The following is a 17,619-nucleotide window of genomic DNA, read 5'->3' on the forward strand; positions in this document are numbered from 1 at the left end:
GATGCTGGAAGCAGGTGGACATGGTGACATGTCTGAGGTCACACAAGGCCAAGCCTAGCACTGACCCCTGTTCCCACGGCCTTTGCTACAGGACATCTTCACAAGGCACTACAGCTCCAAGACAACAGGAACTTACTAACTGGTCTTGGTATCACTGGGTAAACCATAAACCTTTCCTACAGTCATGGCACCTGGATGAAGAGCTCCTGGCAGTTCGGGAAAGGCAAAACCTGAAATTACATCTCCTTCCTGATTTAGGACCTACGTCCAGAGTAGCCTTCCCCCCACCCCTAGAATGCCAAACCACCTCACTAGGGTTGCTTCTTGCAAGGCTGCCCGCATTACTGGAGCCAGGAAGCTTTCACTGCACCGATGGCAACACAGCGTTTATCTCGGTTGTCGTTAACAGCAATGCTCAGCAACAACACACAGATGAAACAAGGCAAGGAAGTCTGCATATTTTCGAAGTATTGCAAATTCAAACATATGTCTTCAGTGTCATGAACTGGCATCAAGCTAGATACAACTAACAATCAGGCGAACAGCAACACTTCCAATTTACATTTGCACCTGGACACAATGTTTTCAGCTGTGGCTGATTAAGTCCACCAAGTTCACAAACTCCTTCACCCTGAACACCAAAATTTACCATGCTACAATGTATGGGAGGAAAGTAACCTTCCAGCAGTTGTAGACATCACTACATGAAAGCACAAAACATGACGCTGCCACACAGGAATGAGGGAATATTAAAAGAGGTGTTGGCTTTTCAGGAGTTTTTTGGGGTTTGGGTTTTTAGGTGTTTTGGAGTTTGTTTTGTTTATTTGTTTTAAATTAATGCCTATTGCATGTTCATGTACCAGTCCTTTAAACCCAGCTAGTGCTGACTCTACAGAAAAAGTGCAAAAAGAGAAGTGCAGGAAAGGTAAAGGAAAAGGGAGATTTGAAGAACTTCATTTTTCATTAATACATACCAGACTGGCCATCAGTTGGAAATATATCTGTAAAAGACAAAACAAGAAAAAGAATATCAGTAGTGGTTGCAGCTGGAGTGCAAATCATATTTAAAAGATCCCTCCTCTCTTCATTTGTTTGCTTTAGGCTAAACAGAGGAAGTATTTTCTTAGTATCCCAAGTTAAACATCAATCCAGTGTGGAACCCACCTCAATTCAACCACTTACTGCAAGAAAGATTTTGAAGGAGTCTGTGTTTATCTGAATGTATTGTTCTCACAAATAACCATCGACATTGGCTTCTAACAGACAGCAGTGAGAAATAAAAGCTCCACGGGATGAGTCCCCTGGCCAGCATTATCAAAAGGAAACCTGCACAGAGAATGTCTTGACATGGTGACCAGCTGGGGAGTGCAGGCAGCAGCCAAAGCAAAAGGAAAATGACCATTTTCCTGATGGTTCTTGTTTTTTACAGCCACAAGGAACAGCAGCCACCACGCCTGGCTCCAACACAGCATCTCTTCCAGCTAACAGGCAGCCAGAAGCACGCACCCATCACCTGCACAGGCACCCAGAGCCTTGGCACATCACACGTCACCCCAGGGGACACCTTTGCCTTTCCCTTCCCATCTCAGCTGGCTCTGCCAGCTCCACTACACAGTGCTGCTGGAGTCCACACTGCTTCAGATCCCAAAAGACTACTTGACCTTCCCACCCACAAGATCTTTCCAGGTAGATGTACAGGTCCTTCTCCTGATGGATCCTGTTTATTGCTGGGAGGAAGACATTCACTGAAGCAGCTGGGAAGGGTCACATGAAAAATTTCTTTTGAGGAGCACGCAGGACAGCACGTGTGGAGAAACCCTGTTGATAAAGGCTCCTCAAGAAGCTATGAAAACAGCACTTTTAAGAGAGCTAAACACTATGTTTTCTTCAAATGACTTGGAAGAGGCAGAAGGGGAGCTGCCAGCAAGCCAAGGTCCCACTAGGACAGGGGCAGGCTCCTGGCTCCTGCTTATCAGCTGCCCAAAACACACATTCAGATGAAAAGTCACAAGAGTTGCTGCAAGGACTACCCCTTGGACAGGGCAATGCTCTCTGGCTTGGGCTCAGCCAATATACAAACAGCAAAACCACGCCTCCACTGAATAACTCCTTTATCTCTACCTTCGACAGTGCACTGTGGTCCAGGCATCCTCAGGCAGGGATGCATTCACTGACATTATGTACAGTTATGGTCTGTGGCCATGCTGAAGGCAGGATTCCAGGAAAAACCCAACATATCCAAAAAAATCTTCCAAGCACCACTCTGGATCCTTTGCAGACTGCATGTTCTACTAATGCCTCCCACCAGCACATCGCCCAAGTGCATCCAAACATCTTGTGTTTCTGTGACAGCTGCTGGCGAGGTTAGGCTCTACAACAGCGAGCAGAAAAACCCCCTGTACTTGATCTAACAGGTCCCAAACAAGAGACAATTGCTGCCACCTCCAGATAGATTTCTCAAGGAGGAACAAGGTAGAAGCACCAGTTAACGAGTATCCTACCTATTTGGATCAGATAGTTGTAATGGCTATAGCAAAAAAACCCAAAGTTCAACAAATAAATAATAATAATATTACAATGGCTGAGAAAAGGAACTCCTTTGCGCAAACCAAGAACTACAGGTCTTGACAACCATTCCCTTGCGTATCCACCTCTGCCAGGTGCAGCTCTCCAGTTTGTTTTCCTGCTAGGCTGTCTAACCAACTCTTGGTCAAATGCACACTGCAGCCTGGTCAGCCACCTGCAAAACTAAGCACCTGCAAGAGGTCCAGACTACCCCTTTCTAGAAACCACAACTCAACAGCTGACTTGTCATCACATTTGCTAGGAAAACAGTGGAAACTCCTCAGTGGCTTGGATCGACACAAAGCATGGACCACACGTGATGGTCAGGGGCAGATATTGCTCACTATCACCTAGAGAGGTTTGCCACTGCAACTCCTGTTGAGGAAGGACCCTTGCCTCCAATCCTCAGCCCTCCTGAGTATGGGATAGACTGAGCTTGTCCAACCCGTCATACCTACAATTAATGTAGATTTGACTCCAAATTCTCAAGAACAGACAACCAGAGTGCTGGGCTTGCAGGCAGCTTTCCCTGCTGCAGAGAAAAAGCACAGAGCAATCAGTCTGCAGGACTTGCTCTTCTGACAAATAGAGTCGCTGAGAAGACACAGAAGAGGCAGGGCTGGCCAGGGACCGCCAGGCACAACACCCTTTGGGACACTTTCTTCCCTTGCAAGCACAAGTGACTAGGTCAGAAATTAGCCTGCCAATTAACGGCAGTACCTGAGGTGCCCAAGAGAAGTCTAAATCAGGCAGTGCTTTCTTTTCCCAAGAAAGCCACGGTGGGGAAGGAGGCAGAAATGCATGTGGCTGGAAGGACAAAGACAAACCTCTAGGGCTGCTCTCTAAGGAGCCCATCTAGTGCACTGCAGGGCTGAGGCTGCCTGTCCAGGTCAGCTCCTTTCCAAGGTTAAAAAAATCAAACACGAAGGACCCACGCACAACAGACCATGCTGGGATTGTAAAGCTCAAGCAAAGTCCCAACACAAAAAGCTGAGGCCCAATCAATTCCTCCTACAACACACTACTTTCCTGCCAAGGCACCCTGATGTCGGGTATCCTGACACAGACCAGATGCTTCGAAGGACAATGCTCTCCACCATCCAGCTGGCCATCTGCTCAGCAGTGGGCACTCTGACATAGGAGCAGGACAGTTCTGCACATACCTCTCAGCCAAATCCAGCCACCTAGCCAGGCTCGTACAAAATAGCCCCAAGGCAGCCAAATATGAAGGTGCAAAAAGTAACAATATCGCGATGCAAGCATGGAAGACACATGAAATTTGGGTCCTGTCGTTTCACATTTCCTTCCCCTTCTTGCGTACAGGCACTTGGTGAGTGAGCCTCAAACCAGAGGGGTTACAACCATCACAGCCACTACTGGTGAGCTCTTCTTGTAGCCCAGACTCTGACGAGCCAGGTATTTCCCCAAGCACTTTACCATCCTCCTCTGCTCTATACATTATCCATACAGTCTACAACATCTCAGGGGAAAACATGTTTTACAAATTTTCCCATTATCAGCAAAGCACAGCAGAGGAAGGAGCAAGCAGGAGGAGGTCAAGGCTGCGAGCTGCAGCCAGCAGGATGTCAAGGAGGAGCACAGAGCATCCCTCTGAGGACTGTCATGTGAGGCTGCAGATACGGTACAGGAATGCTTGCTCTGAACACCAACACCTAGAGTTGCTGCACAAAAGCCCAGGAGACACAACCAAATTAAGGGCAGCTGTCCTTATTTTAGGTGGTTCTGGGGTGGGGGGGGATACAGAATCCCATTTTTTTTCCTGATGGTATTTTTAAATGCTGGAGGCCATACGCTAAAATGGAGCATTTGAAGAGAAAAGCCAATGCATCCACACACCTATTCAGGTATCTGGGACAGGTCCAGAAAGGCTACCCCATTTATGAGCCCTCATCTCCCCTCCACTGCTTACAGCAGAGGCACGCCACCAACCAGGTCCTCCACCAGCCATGCTTCAGTGATGAATCCAAACACCCTCACAGGAAGCCTACCTTCTCCCTGCTCAGGAGCTATAGCTGGGAAAGGACCTCCATCACTCACTGCCTGTACCCAGCCCCCTGCCACCAGCAGCTGAAGAGCCCTGATGCAAGAGAAACGCTGACTCGTTATTACAGCAAGCCACAACAGTAACTGCCGAGAGGGGCAGTACAGCCACAGGCACAGTGCCAGCAAGATCAGTTCCCTGCACCCCACTGTCCCACAATTACTCCTCTGCTCTCCAAACTGGGAAAAACAACGTAGGCGCACTTTGCCAATCACTGAAGCACACTGAATGGTACCCCTGCCCTGGTGCACTGAGCAAGAGCTGTTCCTCTATGTGTGCAGGTAGCAGCATGCATGATAGCATGCTCCTTGGCTGCTCCCAGTGGGACACGGGGCTCATCCACACTGTCACAGCTACAGGAAGACACCAGCTGATTTGTTCTGGCTTTCCACCCATGAAGTTGTAACTAAATCATCCTCCACATTTTGCAGACAGAAGATTCTGATGTCAGCAAAAAAAATGACCCTTCCAAGGTCACGCGGGGACTCAGCAGCAGAGACGTGACCAGAACTTGGTCACAACAGCTCTGGCTGCCCAGGAGAGGAACAGGAAGGGAAATGCTGGCAGACAGCAGGATCACTGGGGATCTCTCCTCCTAATCTGACCTGCCACCTAGCAGGGACAATTCAGTTCTGCTCCTCCGGCTGCAATGGCAATGCTCCAAGTGCAAACAGCACAGGCAAGGAAAAGGTCCAAATAACATAGTTCAGCATCAGCCGCAAAGCAACCAGTGCTGCTGGAATCTCTTCTCTGTCTCCAGGCATCTTTTCAGCTCAAATCTCTGTCACCTGGCTCCCCCCCAGAGGCCAAGTCACTGCCTGCACAGGTTCCTGGACAGTTACAGGCCTCTTCAAAACAATGCTCAGTAGAGAAGGGGGTGAGGTCTGCTAGGAAAAAGCAGCAAAGCAAGAAACCTCAAACCCAAACATTAGCATGGCCAATTATATCCCTCCCAAGATCCTGCTTGCTTCCTGCTCCCCTCCTTTGTTACCTGCCAAGCAGGCTCAGGGAGGGTTCCACTCTTGGCCACCCAGATCTTCCCAACCCTACCCAGCTGCCAGGTCCAGACAAATACCTCAGATGTCTCTTAACAACGCTCAGCTACTGTAATAAGTATCTTACCACCCTCAACGAGAAGCTGAAGCTTCCAAGCCAGACGGATGAACCCTAACCTGATGTTGGTGAGGTCCTAAGGCCCTAATAATGTCTGTGCAAGAAAAAGACAAAAAGCTGCAGAAGCATTTATCAGCTCACAAACTCACTTCTCTGCAGGGTATCCAAACTACTGGACCCCGCTGAGTGGTTTTCTGCTCTCCATCTAGCGGAAAATTTTGGTTCCTTCTTGGAGACCCCCATCCCCTATGCTGGCTGAAAAGCTGCAGCCAATGTGAGCACCGACATCCATTTCCCACAAACCACATGGAAACAAGTGCTCAAAATAAGTTTTCAGTGTATAAACGACTGTGGTTTTGGTGAAGCTCAGCTATGGTGCCTCTGCTAACCTCGTGTACTTGAAAAGCATCACTAAGCTGCAAGAGGAACACCTCTAGGAAAAAAAAAAAAATCACCTATTCCAAAATCAGTGCATTATCCATCTGAGATAGCTCCCTAGATTTAACTTCACGCCACAAACTGTACTAACTTAGTACCTTAAAGCTGGTGTTCAGTCGCTTGTGGACGGAAGGGGAGCAGAGCTGACAAGGCAGGGTTGTGACTCCAGCTGAACACAGGGTGACCACTGGGACTGGCACTGTGTCCGGCAAAAGCACCTGTCAGAGATCTGCTTGCAAGAGGGTCCAAGTCTCTTCTCTGAGCACCAGAGATGCCAACAGTGTTTTGGGGAATGCATCTGGTCAACCTGACCAGAAAAAACGAGAGCTCTCCAAACAGACAGTCCTGTGAATCCAACACTCACATATGCACAGGCACACAAGGAGTAACTGTAAGGTCATGGCTGATTTTTTTTTCTTCCATCCACTTATCAGTGCTTGCACTGGAGAGAACAAACACTGGGTGTTTGCTCCCATTAACCCCTTCTCCCCTCACTTCTAAAATGGAGAAGCAGCAAAGCTGCTATTCACACACCTGAAGAAAAGCTGCAGAGAGAACACGGCACCTTAAAGGTGCCTGATGACTGTTCCCATGAAGCAGGTGACCCAGCTCTCTGCCTCACATCCCTTAATCACCAGTAAGACTGAAGTGACACCACTGGAAGACTCCAGCCTTCCAGGAGACTGACCCTACACAAGTCTGGGCCCAATTACTTGTCACCCTCCCCAAATTATTCCTTTAGCTATTGGAGGTAGCAAGACTTCAGTTATTATCAAGAAAAACGAACGCATCTCAGAGTCTGGTTGAAATGCACAAACCATTTGGGTGCTGCCCAGCACCCAGATGGATCTCAGGCTGTGGAAACCAATACAGGAGGGGGCTTCTTCCGATAGGGTTATTGCACACTGCTCTGCAATGTGCTTTTCTGCATGCACAAGGGCAGGCAGTCTCAGACATCACAGCAAAACTTTGTGCAGGGAGAGCTCAATAAGCAGTGCGCAAGACAGACCCCTTCCCCCGCCAGAGGGGGATCCATTACTGTAGCCAGAAATCCAGCCTCTCCATGGAAGGGGATCCCCCCAGTCCACCAAAAGCACCAGAGCCATGGGTATGCTCCATAAGAGCAGGCAGGAATACCATAAACCCCTGTGAAAACCCCAGAAACTGGAAACTGCAAGGTGCTTTCCACCTTAGGGCCACAGGCAGAGAGACAAGCAGAGGGTCTATAGGATACAAAAGGCACCACAGCAAAACCGCTGTAATTAAATCTCTTAACTGAGCTAGAAATCACCAGATTCACAGTCTGAGATGTCCCCCGCCTCCAGTCCAGGCTATCTGGTTAGTTTTAACCAAACACACAGTTCTTCCAATCACCCTCCAAACTCCATTCTTGCTCACTCACTCCCACTTTTCTGCTGTTAATTAGACCAACTCATATTTCAGCTCCAACAGAAGTTAAGAAGGCTGTCTGCATGTAATCTGCCATGTCTTTTCCAAATCATCTTCACATTTGTACTTACAGGTTTAAATTTACATTTTAAAAATATGGGTCACTCAGAAAACTCCTCCCTGTACAGCATGCAAATGTCACATCTGTCTTTCCCTGATTAAAAAGGGGGAGCTAGAAGAGTCCACCTGAGACAGGAGACTGGTACCTTTTGGCTTGCCATTTTGTTCAGCTCAGTGCAAGACCTTTTGCAGGGGCAAAGAACTTTCAAGCACTCAGATGTATTAGAACATATTAGGTATAACCCCAAGTTCTCACAGTTTAGCTGTGAGTTGGGAAGTGAAATTTAATATGATTAGAGCCAGTGAAGATTCACACTGTCATCCAAGCACATGGTAGAGACACCTCTGTGATTTGCTTTTTTGTCTTGTTGGTTGGGATCTCATGCACAAATATGCTATCACTTCTGTTTTACCCAGAGTAAAAACCTCCCAACAAAATTTTTACGGTGCATTCTCTCCACATTTCAATATCTAGTGCTCCAATCACAGCTTCTCAGAATCGTGCATACTGGTATCACTCTTTACAATTAATCCTCTGCTCTGTTTTTCCCCTTACTTGCCCCTTTGCACAGTCTTGTAGCTGACTTCCAAACGCAAACCCGTCTGGAGATACATAGGTAGGGCAAGATGCTTCAGTCACTCCTTTCGACATCTTTTTCTGTGCTGGATGAGCCCAAGAGCATTGCTATTTGTTATTATGGTCAAGTCTTTTACTTTCAGCAGGCTTGTTTGGTGAGGCCAGGAGAGCCGATATACACAGACATTGCTCTTGAGCTGCCTATGAGAACTTCGTGACTACTTGGAAGGGCTACAGTACAGATATAAAACTATTGTAGTGAGAATCCTTAATGTCTTGTGGGAATAAAATCAGTGCTTCTGCAATATTTAATACAAAAAATTGTAAGATCTGACCTTGGAAAACCTGAATACCTGAATTTTCTGTAGTTTGAAGTGAAGGGAATGTTGACTCATCAAACATTTGAGTGCTGCTAATTAACCGTAAGTTCCCACTATTTCACTCTATCACTAGCTTCATCATCTCTAGTAACTAGCATTTGGTAAATAATCGCTCATTTGCACCATTGACCAGAAGCTTTCAAAAGCACAGCTATAAAGAAAATAAACATAAGCAGAGTGATTTAGTGTGAAGGTGGAATATACATTGCAAATAATCTGCTTAGAAACCGTGTTAAGTATTTAGCCACGTACCCACCTCCTGGCAGCACCTTCAAGTTATCTGGTAGGTAAGACACCAATCTCCTCACACACCATTTCATTTACTTTCCAATCAACAAAACTCTGCCCTTTCGTCATTTTTGTGGCTTTTCCAATCTCATACTCATGTTTCCGCACATATTTAGTCAGGAAAAACTCACCTCTTCTCACAGTATTCCAGACTTCTTAAAACCTCACTTACCGAGCCCTGAAAACCCTGTTCTCTCCACACACACATCCAACAGCTGAGTCAAAAAAGTCAAACGACTACCAGGAACAGCGAAGAGATAAGCAGTCCCCTACATCCTCCCTCTTGCTGGTAGATCCCTTCCAGCATGCAGCCATGCCCTGCAGACTGCAGAGTCACTCTGCAGGAGCACAAGCACACGCTGCTGCTCAGCTGGAAAAACGTGCTCAGCAGTGTGCTCGGAACAGACTCTGCTTCCTCCCACCACCCCACCAGACTGTGGGGCTGCACCCCCATACCTGAGCAGGGAAAAGGAGAGCAGCACCAGGCTTCCACATGTGCGCTGGCCTGCCAGGCCAACACAGCCCCTCCGGCTGCACCAGCAGGAAGGACATCCAGCACATTTCCTCCCCCCAGGCCCAGCTTCCCAATCACGGTTTAACTCTGGCTTGTGTGTCAAGGACACGTGAGGTTCACAAGCCCCATCCCAGCCCCTGTTTCTCCACAGTGCCGCCCTGGCTATTGCCCTCTCCGTTACCAAGGCATCTCTGCAGAACATGCCAGCAACCAAACAAGTAACACCGTACAGCACCAGAGGTGCTTCTCCTCCACCACCTTCCTCATGGGGCAGGGATGCCTCTCCTGGGCCCCATGAGCCCAGGGCCATTTTGGGCAGCAGGTCAGGAGTTCAGGAGTGGAGGGAGGCACTTGTGGGCAGGCAGCCAGGTCACAGGCCAGCTCTGCTGGCTAAAGCAGCAGGCTGCAGACCTGTTCCCAGCCACTTCAAGGGATGCTTAGCAGGAAGTGAATGTGCTTCCCCAGGAGCACAGGCTGGGGCAATCTGCACCACCCAGCACATTGTGCGCGTCACACATGCTCCAGAGGGAACCCAAGCGATGTTTTCTAGATCAAGCGAACAAAGGGTGCCTGTGTGACCTATGAGTGCCACCAAAAAAAGATGGAGCGGCACTGTCAGACCTCAACAACAGTCATCTCTGTTGGCCACTATTAAAGCAAAGGGAGGCTTCCATTCCACCTGCTGCATCAGAGCATCCAATCCTACCAGGGCCACCTCCCATACACCATCAGTCCCAAGCTATCTGCAGCAGAGATCTCTACCAATCCTTTCAACTTGTGATCATCTATAGGAACAGAATGATTCAAAACAAACAAACAACAACAAAAAAAATCACAACCACCACAGAGCACTGAAGCTCGCTGCGTGTTCCCGTACAGTGCTGCAAAACATGGAAGTACCGAGGCAAGCTGCTGCTCCTAAGTCAGCTTTGCTCCAGAAGGACAGTGAAGGTAAACCACTGATAATGCAGGTATTAAATCAGCCATTTGAGAGCCCTTCCTCCCTCTCTCCCTGCATGTCACTGCAGAATATCTCCCCTCCTCCCCCGCACATGTAGCTTTAGTGCTGCGAGAAGACCTCTCGGTCCTGGCAAACTCATATCGAGTGCTATGCCGAAGATGGGCCATATGACTTGCCAAGAAGGATGGCTCTGGCAGCATGGTGTAATACTGAAACCAGAAGAGCTACAGCACACCACGTGCCAGGTTGCTCAGAAAAGGCAACCTAACCTACCCAGGCCTTCCCACAGAAGTCCCCCAAACTGCAGCACAAGCACGTGCTCCAACAGCAGGAAGTTCAGTTAGGAGGATCTTCTTGGGAACCAGCAATTACAGGATGAGCCTCTGTTTAGAAACATGTTGACACTTGACCATCATTTCCACAACCCTTCCATAAAAAAACACCCCTGTGTATCTTGTGCAGTATTAGAATTACCAACAGCAAACCTATCTTCACCAAATGCTTCATGTCAGTTCCTACTCTACGGCTGCGAAACCTTCACGTGTGCACACACTTCTTTCAGCCAAGCAATCCAGTTCGACCCCAACTCGGGACTCTCCACACAAGTCTGATCCTTGATTTATTCAAGGCCAAATCCAACTCCCATTTGTTCTGGTCACCAATAATTGTTGCCTAAAGACACAAATCGCCACTTTAAGTTCTCACAGCACTGCATTAACTTCTTCAAAGCCTTTCTCTTATCTCTCTTCTGACCTGCTCAAGTCACACAGCTGTATCATTTGCTATTACATGTTCAGGTTAGCCAGTTATTTCAATGCAAAGAGAAAAGTCCCACAACTCCAGTCAGAGATCACTAACAAGGACCTGGACATGTGGAATGAGTTTGGAACTGAAGCTTTGTCTCAAGTGAATAAAGGGACAAATGCAGGGCTAGTCACGCAGAGAGCACACATCCAGAGTTTCACCCACCCCAGGAGACAACTTCTTGCCCACGCAAAGCTCCATTAGACAGCATCGCCATGAGAAACCCCAGCAGCTATCATCAAGGTTGCTGATGAGGTTTACCTCTTTCCCCCAGCTCCCTGTGTGCACAGCAAGCCAGGGATTCGACCAAGCCAGCAGCCTTAACAGGATGTCAGCAACGGTTCCAATGCCAAAATGAACAGAGGATAAATAGCATTTTAAAGACCGTAATGTAAATGTGTATCATGGTTGGGAATGAACAAAGCTCACCACTCCCAAATGGAATTAGAGTAAGAGCAAAGCAAAAAGCCTTTCCAGCTCCCCTATCGGTTATCTGCCAGATCTACAGCAAGGCCACCGCACCTCTGTTAACCCCATTACTGAGACAGGAGCAGAGCTCCTCTGAGAGGTGCTCCACCATAAGGGCACAATCCTCTGGCAGCATTCAAGTGTATTTCCATTTTCATTGAGATGATTTTTTTTTTAAAAAAAAACCTCGCTGTTTGTAGCTGTAGGATTGAAACATCCAACCTGACCTAGACAGCATGGCTTTCTTCTAAAATGCCCACTCCTTATTTAGCCAAACAAGCACTACCACTGAGGTGGTGTCAGAGATTCATTACAAAGTAGTTTCAAGTATGCAAAGAGCAACCTAACTCTATCCAAGCTGGCATTTGGCATTCCCCTGAGGATAATTTCACGCTATTCGAGCGCAGCAAAAGGATCAGGTGTCATAATGTGGAAGGGAGAGCAGAGCATTGCAGCCCCAGTGCCCCCAATCCCAGCCCTGCTTTTTGCATTTGATTTGTCTTCACATCTGACCCAAGTCCCGCTGCTGCCCAATCCAGTGATCCCACATGCAATCTCAGTTGAAATCCCCATGGCACCACAGGGAAAAAGCGATTACAAGGAGAGTTGTGAGAGTAAGAAGGTGGTTGGTGAGAATCCTCCAGCGATGCCTTGGACCTGGCAATCTGGAACCAGAGGTCACAGCATAAGCAAGCACTGAAGCCCAGCAACCAAGGCCTGTGAGTCAGCTCCCAGGAGCTGCGCTGCATTCCCCAGCCTTCCTGAAACAAACAGAGCAGAACAGGGCAAAGGTCCAGCACAAAGCTGAAGGGCAAAGGTACGAGGGTAGGGAAAACACTAAGCTGCACAGTTTTTTGGAGCAGTGCGTTCCAGTTGTCCTCATCATCCCCAACAAGACGGGAAGAGTTACTCAAATGTGAGCTGTAGGATTGGAACAAAACAGTATTTCAGAGAGGAAACGTGGGGTGGGGGGAGACTCCTGCTGCGATATGAGCCCTGTTGCAACAAACAGCCAGGAGAGCTCTACAATTACATGCCACGACAGAACAAAAATTGCTCAACACTTTGGAAATAGGTGTGTGCAACACTATCTAGTTGGAGACTCAAGCAGGTAGATGCAAGCATTTGCTCTGAATGCAAAGAAATGCCAAAGGTAAAATGAGCTTCACATGCATCCTATCTTCTGTACTGGAGGCTGGTTTCAAGGAAAGCCCTATGGGGAGTTAGTCAGCAAGGGGTGAGAAGCTCATGAATGTTCCCATCTTCTCCTCAGTGCCAGTAGCCAGCCCAGCCTCCGCTCTGGCATAAAGCAACACGCGCTCCCTCTGAACAATAGTCAGCTAACCTCCTGTGCTTGCTGCGAGCAACTAAGGTGTGCCTTCTGGAAAGTACTGCTTACCCACCCAGCACGCTTGCCAAATGGCAACCGAGAAACTCAACCGAAGAAATTAAAACACCTCCTGCATCTCCACTAGGAAACATGCCGCTTTCTCCTGGCTGAGCACTTGCAACAAGAATGAAAAACAGCATAAAAGTTAGGAGCAAAGCTCGACAATTGCAGTGCCAGTCATTAAAACCTCTATGTTCTTACTTCCAAGATGTAAATGGCTTTAAAAATTAAGAAGTGCCAAGTGCCTTGATGCAACATTTCTTGAACTGAATCCAGCAGGTTTTCAAAACGGGGTGCTGTTAACACCTGTCTGCACCGACGCTTGCATCAGCACCAGCCCCGGTGCAGGGCACAGTGGAGGAGTACAACATGTTCCAGAAGGTCGAGCTGCCTTAACTGCAAGCCACACTCCTCCTCTACAAAAGAATTTCAGAAAATACTTTGGGATTGGTTTATAGCCAAAAGTGCAAAGCTGGTTTTGCCAGAAAATGTTTTCTTTGCTACTGCAGACGCACACTACCACCATGCCTTCGCCAGTCAGGCTGCTGGTTGCATTTATTTACATGATAAGAAGAGAATGTGCAGTAAGGAGAGGATAGTGACACAGACCTTGTTACTAGATCAGCAGAGAGTAAATAAAAATGAGGCATCATTACCAGCTCTGCCAGCGTCCCTCACAAGCAGTAAGCAGTGTCAATACAAGCCTTGCCACACTGGACAGGACCATATGTTATCTGGAGACCAGAGGATCCACTCTGCTCTCTTGCACCCTGACCCTGAAACGTACACAAATAGAAGCATAATACATGCCTTGCCAAGACACCAGGAAAATTTTCTGGTGTGCCACTCCAGACCAGCCCCAGCCTCTGCTTACAGCATCAGCAGAATCCTTGTCGTCTAACTCGATTGCATGGTTGCTCCACTTACTGCCACATCGATGTGCTTTTGGGAGGAGGGGTTAGGCAGCAAGTAGAGGCTTTGCCTCAATAGACCTCCTTCCTGAAAAAGCAGGAACATTTCCTCAAACACCCTGCTACAGACCTGACTGCCAAACTTGAGCGTAAAAATGCTGCAGCAGGGATGCAAGGCACCAAATTCTGAAAATAAATCCTAATGCATCAAAAAATGACACCGTCTTCAGTCCCTATATCAGCCCCCAATGCGTTCAATTCTTCCAGCTGCAGCGAGTCAAAGTTCAAAACAACCAGAGATGGACTGGTATTAAGCTCTTGTCTATCCAACTGCAGAAAATTACAAAGATCATGAAGGTGGCTCTCTTTTCTCTGGGCCAGAGCTCAACACCTTTACTTTTATAAGCACCAATTCCAACACAGCCCATTACAGAATAGATGAGCACCTAAGGACTAGGTCTTGTCCATTAAATCTGCTCTGTGGGTCTATAATTAATATAATCATTCTAAAAAAGAATCAGGGCTTTCAAAGCCTGTAAAACAAGTCATGGAAAGATCCCTTTATCTTTACAAAGCTGTCCTTGCTAGGCTACTTGGTCTTCTCACTACGTCTGGCAGGATCAGCGTTGGAAACATTTCCTATCTCCATCACACAAGCACTACTCTAGGAACACTGCTGGATCATGAGCCACAGTTTTCTAAGCTCTGCTGAAAACCCAAAAGCATCCAGTGATGTCTTTCCAGAGTCTAAAAGCTCTTCATCTGCTTCAATAGTCCCCTTCCCTACGTGATCCTTCTGGAAGTCACTGACAACTTATCTCACCTGCATAGTCTTTCACACAAACTCAGGCCTCACATCTTTTTTTGTGAGCACCTGCCAAAAGAAACCATCCACCCAAAGCAGCTAAGACATGACAGGAGTCTGCAAACTCTACACAAAGGCACTTGGGCAAAGGGCTGCCAGGCAAGGTCAGCTGCCAGCCTGCCTCTCTCGTGGGAGTTCGCCAGCCATGTTTATTTTACACGTTTTCTCTTCTGCTAACGAGCTGGCAGCAAAAGAAACAGTGCCCCAAGAGAAGAGAGCCAAGCGGCAGCGTCTGGGGCACTGCAGGAACCAGTTGCTGCTGTCAAGCATCCCAAAACGCACCACTAACCAATTCCATTATTTAAACACCTTTGGGAACACCAAGACAATTGTGTTGGGCCTAAGAAAATTCTGAGCGTTGCAGCACCACTCCCTAAGCCTACCATAGGGTAGGCACGCTACTGAAGCGCTCTCTCCCACAAAAAAAATCATTTCAGGAGTCACAAAGGCCTCCCTCTTGTACTGGACACATCGCCCCATGTCTGCCAACTCTTGACGACTCACCCCTTCTGACAGGCCTGGTAATGAAACTGGACATGTCATAGATGTGTGCCTCACACGGAACCACACAACCTTGCAGTTTTGCATCTTTGGGTTATTTTTAAGGACTGTTACCCAAGGAAGCAGAGCAATGGAGTGCAGCTTTCACACAAGGGAGCGATGTGCCCAGCTCCATGAGGCAAACATGGACAGCAATGCTATCCTGGATTTTGTTAAGCTCATGTCACTGCATACAATGAGAAACCACCAAACACACTGAACACGGACTTTTAACTGGCACAATTCACTTGTCCTCTATACTTTGCATTAAGACGACAGCTTTCCACGTGGAAATCGCAGAGCCGTCCACGTTGTAAAGATCAATACGTGAATCACCACGCTAGGCAGTAACTGTTCTTGCAAAACGCTAGCACATGCACTAGCTGAAAATCTGATGTCATATCTGGCAGTGCGAATCCAGAGTTAACAGAAAAATTAGGAGTCTTTCCCAAACAAGACACCGGATGAAAACTTTAGTGTTTTCCTCTTGGTACGGATTCACTCCAAACAGGTGCGAGCGATGCCCTCCTGGTGCGAGAAGCACCTATCCCAGCCTCGAGGAAAGCGTGTTCTGCAATGTCGGACTTTGCCGGTGACCGCAGCGGCGGTGCGGGCAGCCTCACCCCGGCGCTGCCCCCTGCTCTGTCCCCCACCTGCCTCCCTCTTCCACTCCGTTTTGGGGCCCCCCACTCCCGGGGCAGAGCCGCCATGAGTCGGCAGAGAAAGGCGGCGCGGCCTTGCGCCGGGAGAGCCGCCGCCGCCGCACACGTGGGCAGCGCCAGGCCGCGAAACGGGCCTTCCCTTTCCCTCCCCTCCGGGAGGGCCGGCGCCGGGGAGCGACCGCGCTCCCGGGGGAAGCGACCACGTTGCCTGCGCTGCGGCGGAATGCTGGGAGCGGGGCGGGGGGGGGCCGCGTGCCCAGCGACAGGGCCCGAGCGCCTTAGGGCGTCGCGCGCCCGGGCCAGAGTGCCTTCGGCAGGGACCCGAGCGCCTTCGGGCGGCGCGCGCCGGGGCCCGAGCGCCTTCGCTAAGGGGCCCAAGCGCCTTCGGCCGGTGAGCGCCGGGGGTCCGAGAGCCTTCGCCACCCTCCCCACCCCCCCCGCCGCCTCATGGCCGCTGCCCGCGCCGCGCTCCCCTCCCCCGCACACGCGCCGCTCGCCTCATGGCCACGGACGGCGGCGGCGCCGCCGCTTTCCCCCCCTCGCAACGACCTCTCGTCGCCCCTCCCCGCAGGCCGCGGTCCCCACGCTGCTGCCGCATGGCGCGGCCGCCGGGGCGCGGTCGGCGGCGAAACCACCCCCACCCCCCCACATACGCCCCCCGAGCTCCCACCTGGCGGCGACTGCCCGTTCACGGCCGCGTTCTTCGTCCAGGGGTTCACCTTGGGCGGCGGGGCCTCGATGAACTCGCGCCGCCCCGCGCCGCCCGCCTCGCCGCCGTCGTCCGCCTCGCCGCCCGCCCGCAGCAGGCTCTCCTTCTCCTGGTTGTTGCTCTCGTCTTTCTGCTGCTTGGCGCTGGGCGGCCGCGGCGCGCCGGGGCCGCCGTCGGGCCCCATGGGCGGCTCGCCCTTCTCCCGGCCGCCGTCCTGCGGCGGCTTCAGCACCAGGGCGCGCTCCTCGCCGGGCAGCAGCGGCGCGCCGGGCAGCAGCGCCTCCACCTGCGTCGCCATCCGCGCGCGCGCAGCCGCCCCGGCTCACGGGGGAAACTCCCGTTACGGCCGGCCCCCCCCTCCCCCCCCGTGCTCCAGCCGCGCCGCCGCCGCCGCCGCAATATGGAGCCGCGCGGGGACCACGCGACTGCCTCGGGGGCGCGCGCCGCGCCGGCCAAGGGAGGGGCGGGGCCGGGGCGCGCGCCCCCGCGGGGCGGCCGGTGGCGCGCACGTGCCTGATGCAACGCGCGGGGCGGGGCGGGAGCGGTTAAAGGGGAGAGGGTGGGACATAAAGGGGCGAGGTAGAGCGTAAAGGGGCGTGGCATGAGGGGCGGGGCTTAAGGAGGCGGGGTGGCGCTTAAAGGGACGTTTAAGGGGGGGGGGCCGGTTGAGTCGTAGAATCATAGAATCACTAGGTTGGAAAGACCTCTCAGATCATCGAGTCCAACCATTGCTATGCCCCATCTGATCCAGTGGGATGTCCCTGCCCGCGGCAGGAGGGTTGGAACTAGATGATCTTTCAGATCCCTTCCAACCTAAACTATTCTGTGATTCTATCTGCCACTAAACTACGTCCTTGAGTACC

The 17,619-nt window shown here is 50.3% G+C and overlaps 1 protein-coding gene across 2 annotated transcripts in view; it reads right to left on the minus strand.

Moving 5' to 3' along the window:
• Nucleotides 1-17,127, minus strand: part of LARP1 (La ribonucleoprotein 1, translational regulator) — a 47,007-nt gene extending 29,880 nt beyond the window's left edge. For both annotated transcript variants that reach the window (XM_054079345.1, XM_054079344.1), the window contains exons 1-2: nt 16,718-17,127; nt 975-1,001 (exon numbers count right to left, since the gene is read on the minus strand). In XM_054079345.1, the coding sequence (XP_053935320.1) occupies nt 975-1,001; nt 16,718-17,054 (364 nt within the window). In that variant the 5' untranslated portion in view covers nt 17,055-17,127. The remainder of the gene's footprint in view (nt 1-974; nt 1,002-16,717) is intronic.
• Nucleotides 17,128-17,619: the final 492 nt, after the last annotated feature.

The sequence above is a fragment of the Cuculus canorus genome, chromosome 14, assembly GCF_017976375.1.
Source record: "Cuculus canorus isolate bCucCan1 chromosome 14, bCucCan1.pri, whole genome shotgun sequence".
NCBI lineage: Eukaryota > Metazoa > Chordata > Aves > Cuculiformes > Cuculidae > Cuculus > Cuculus canorus.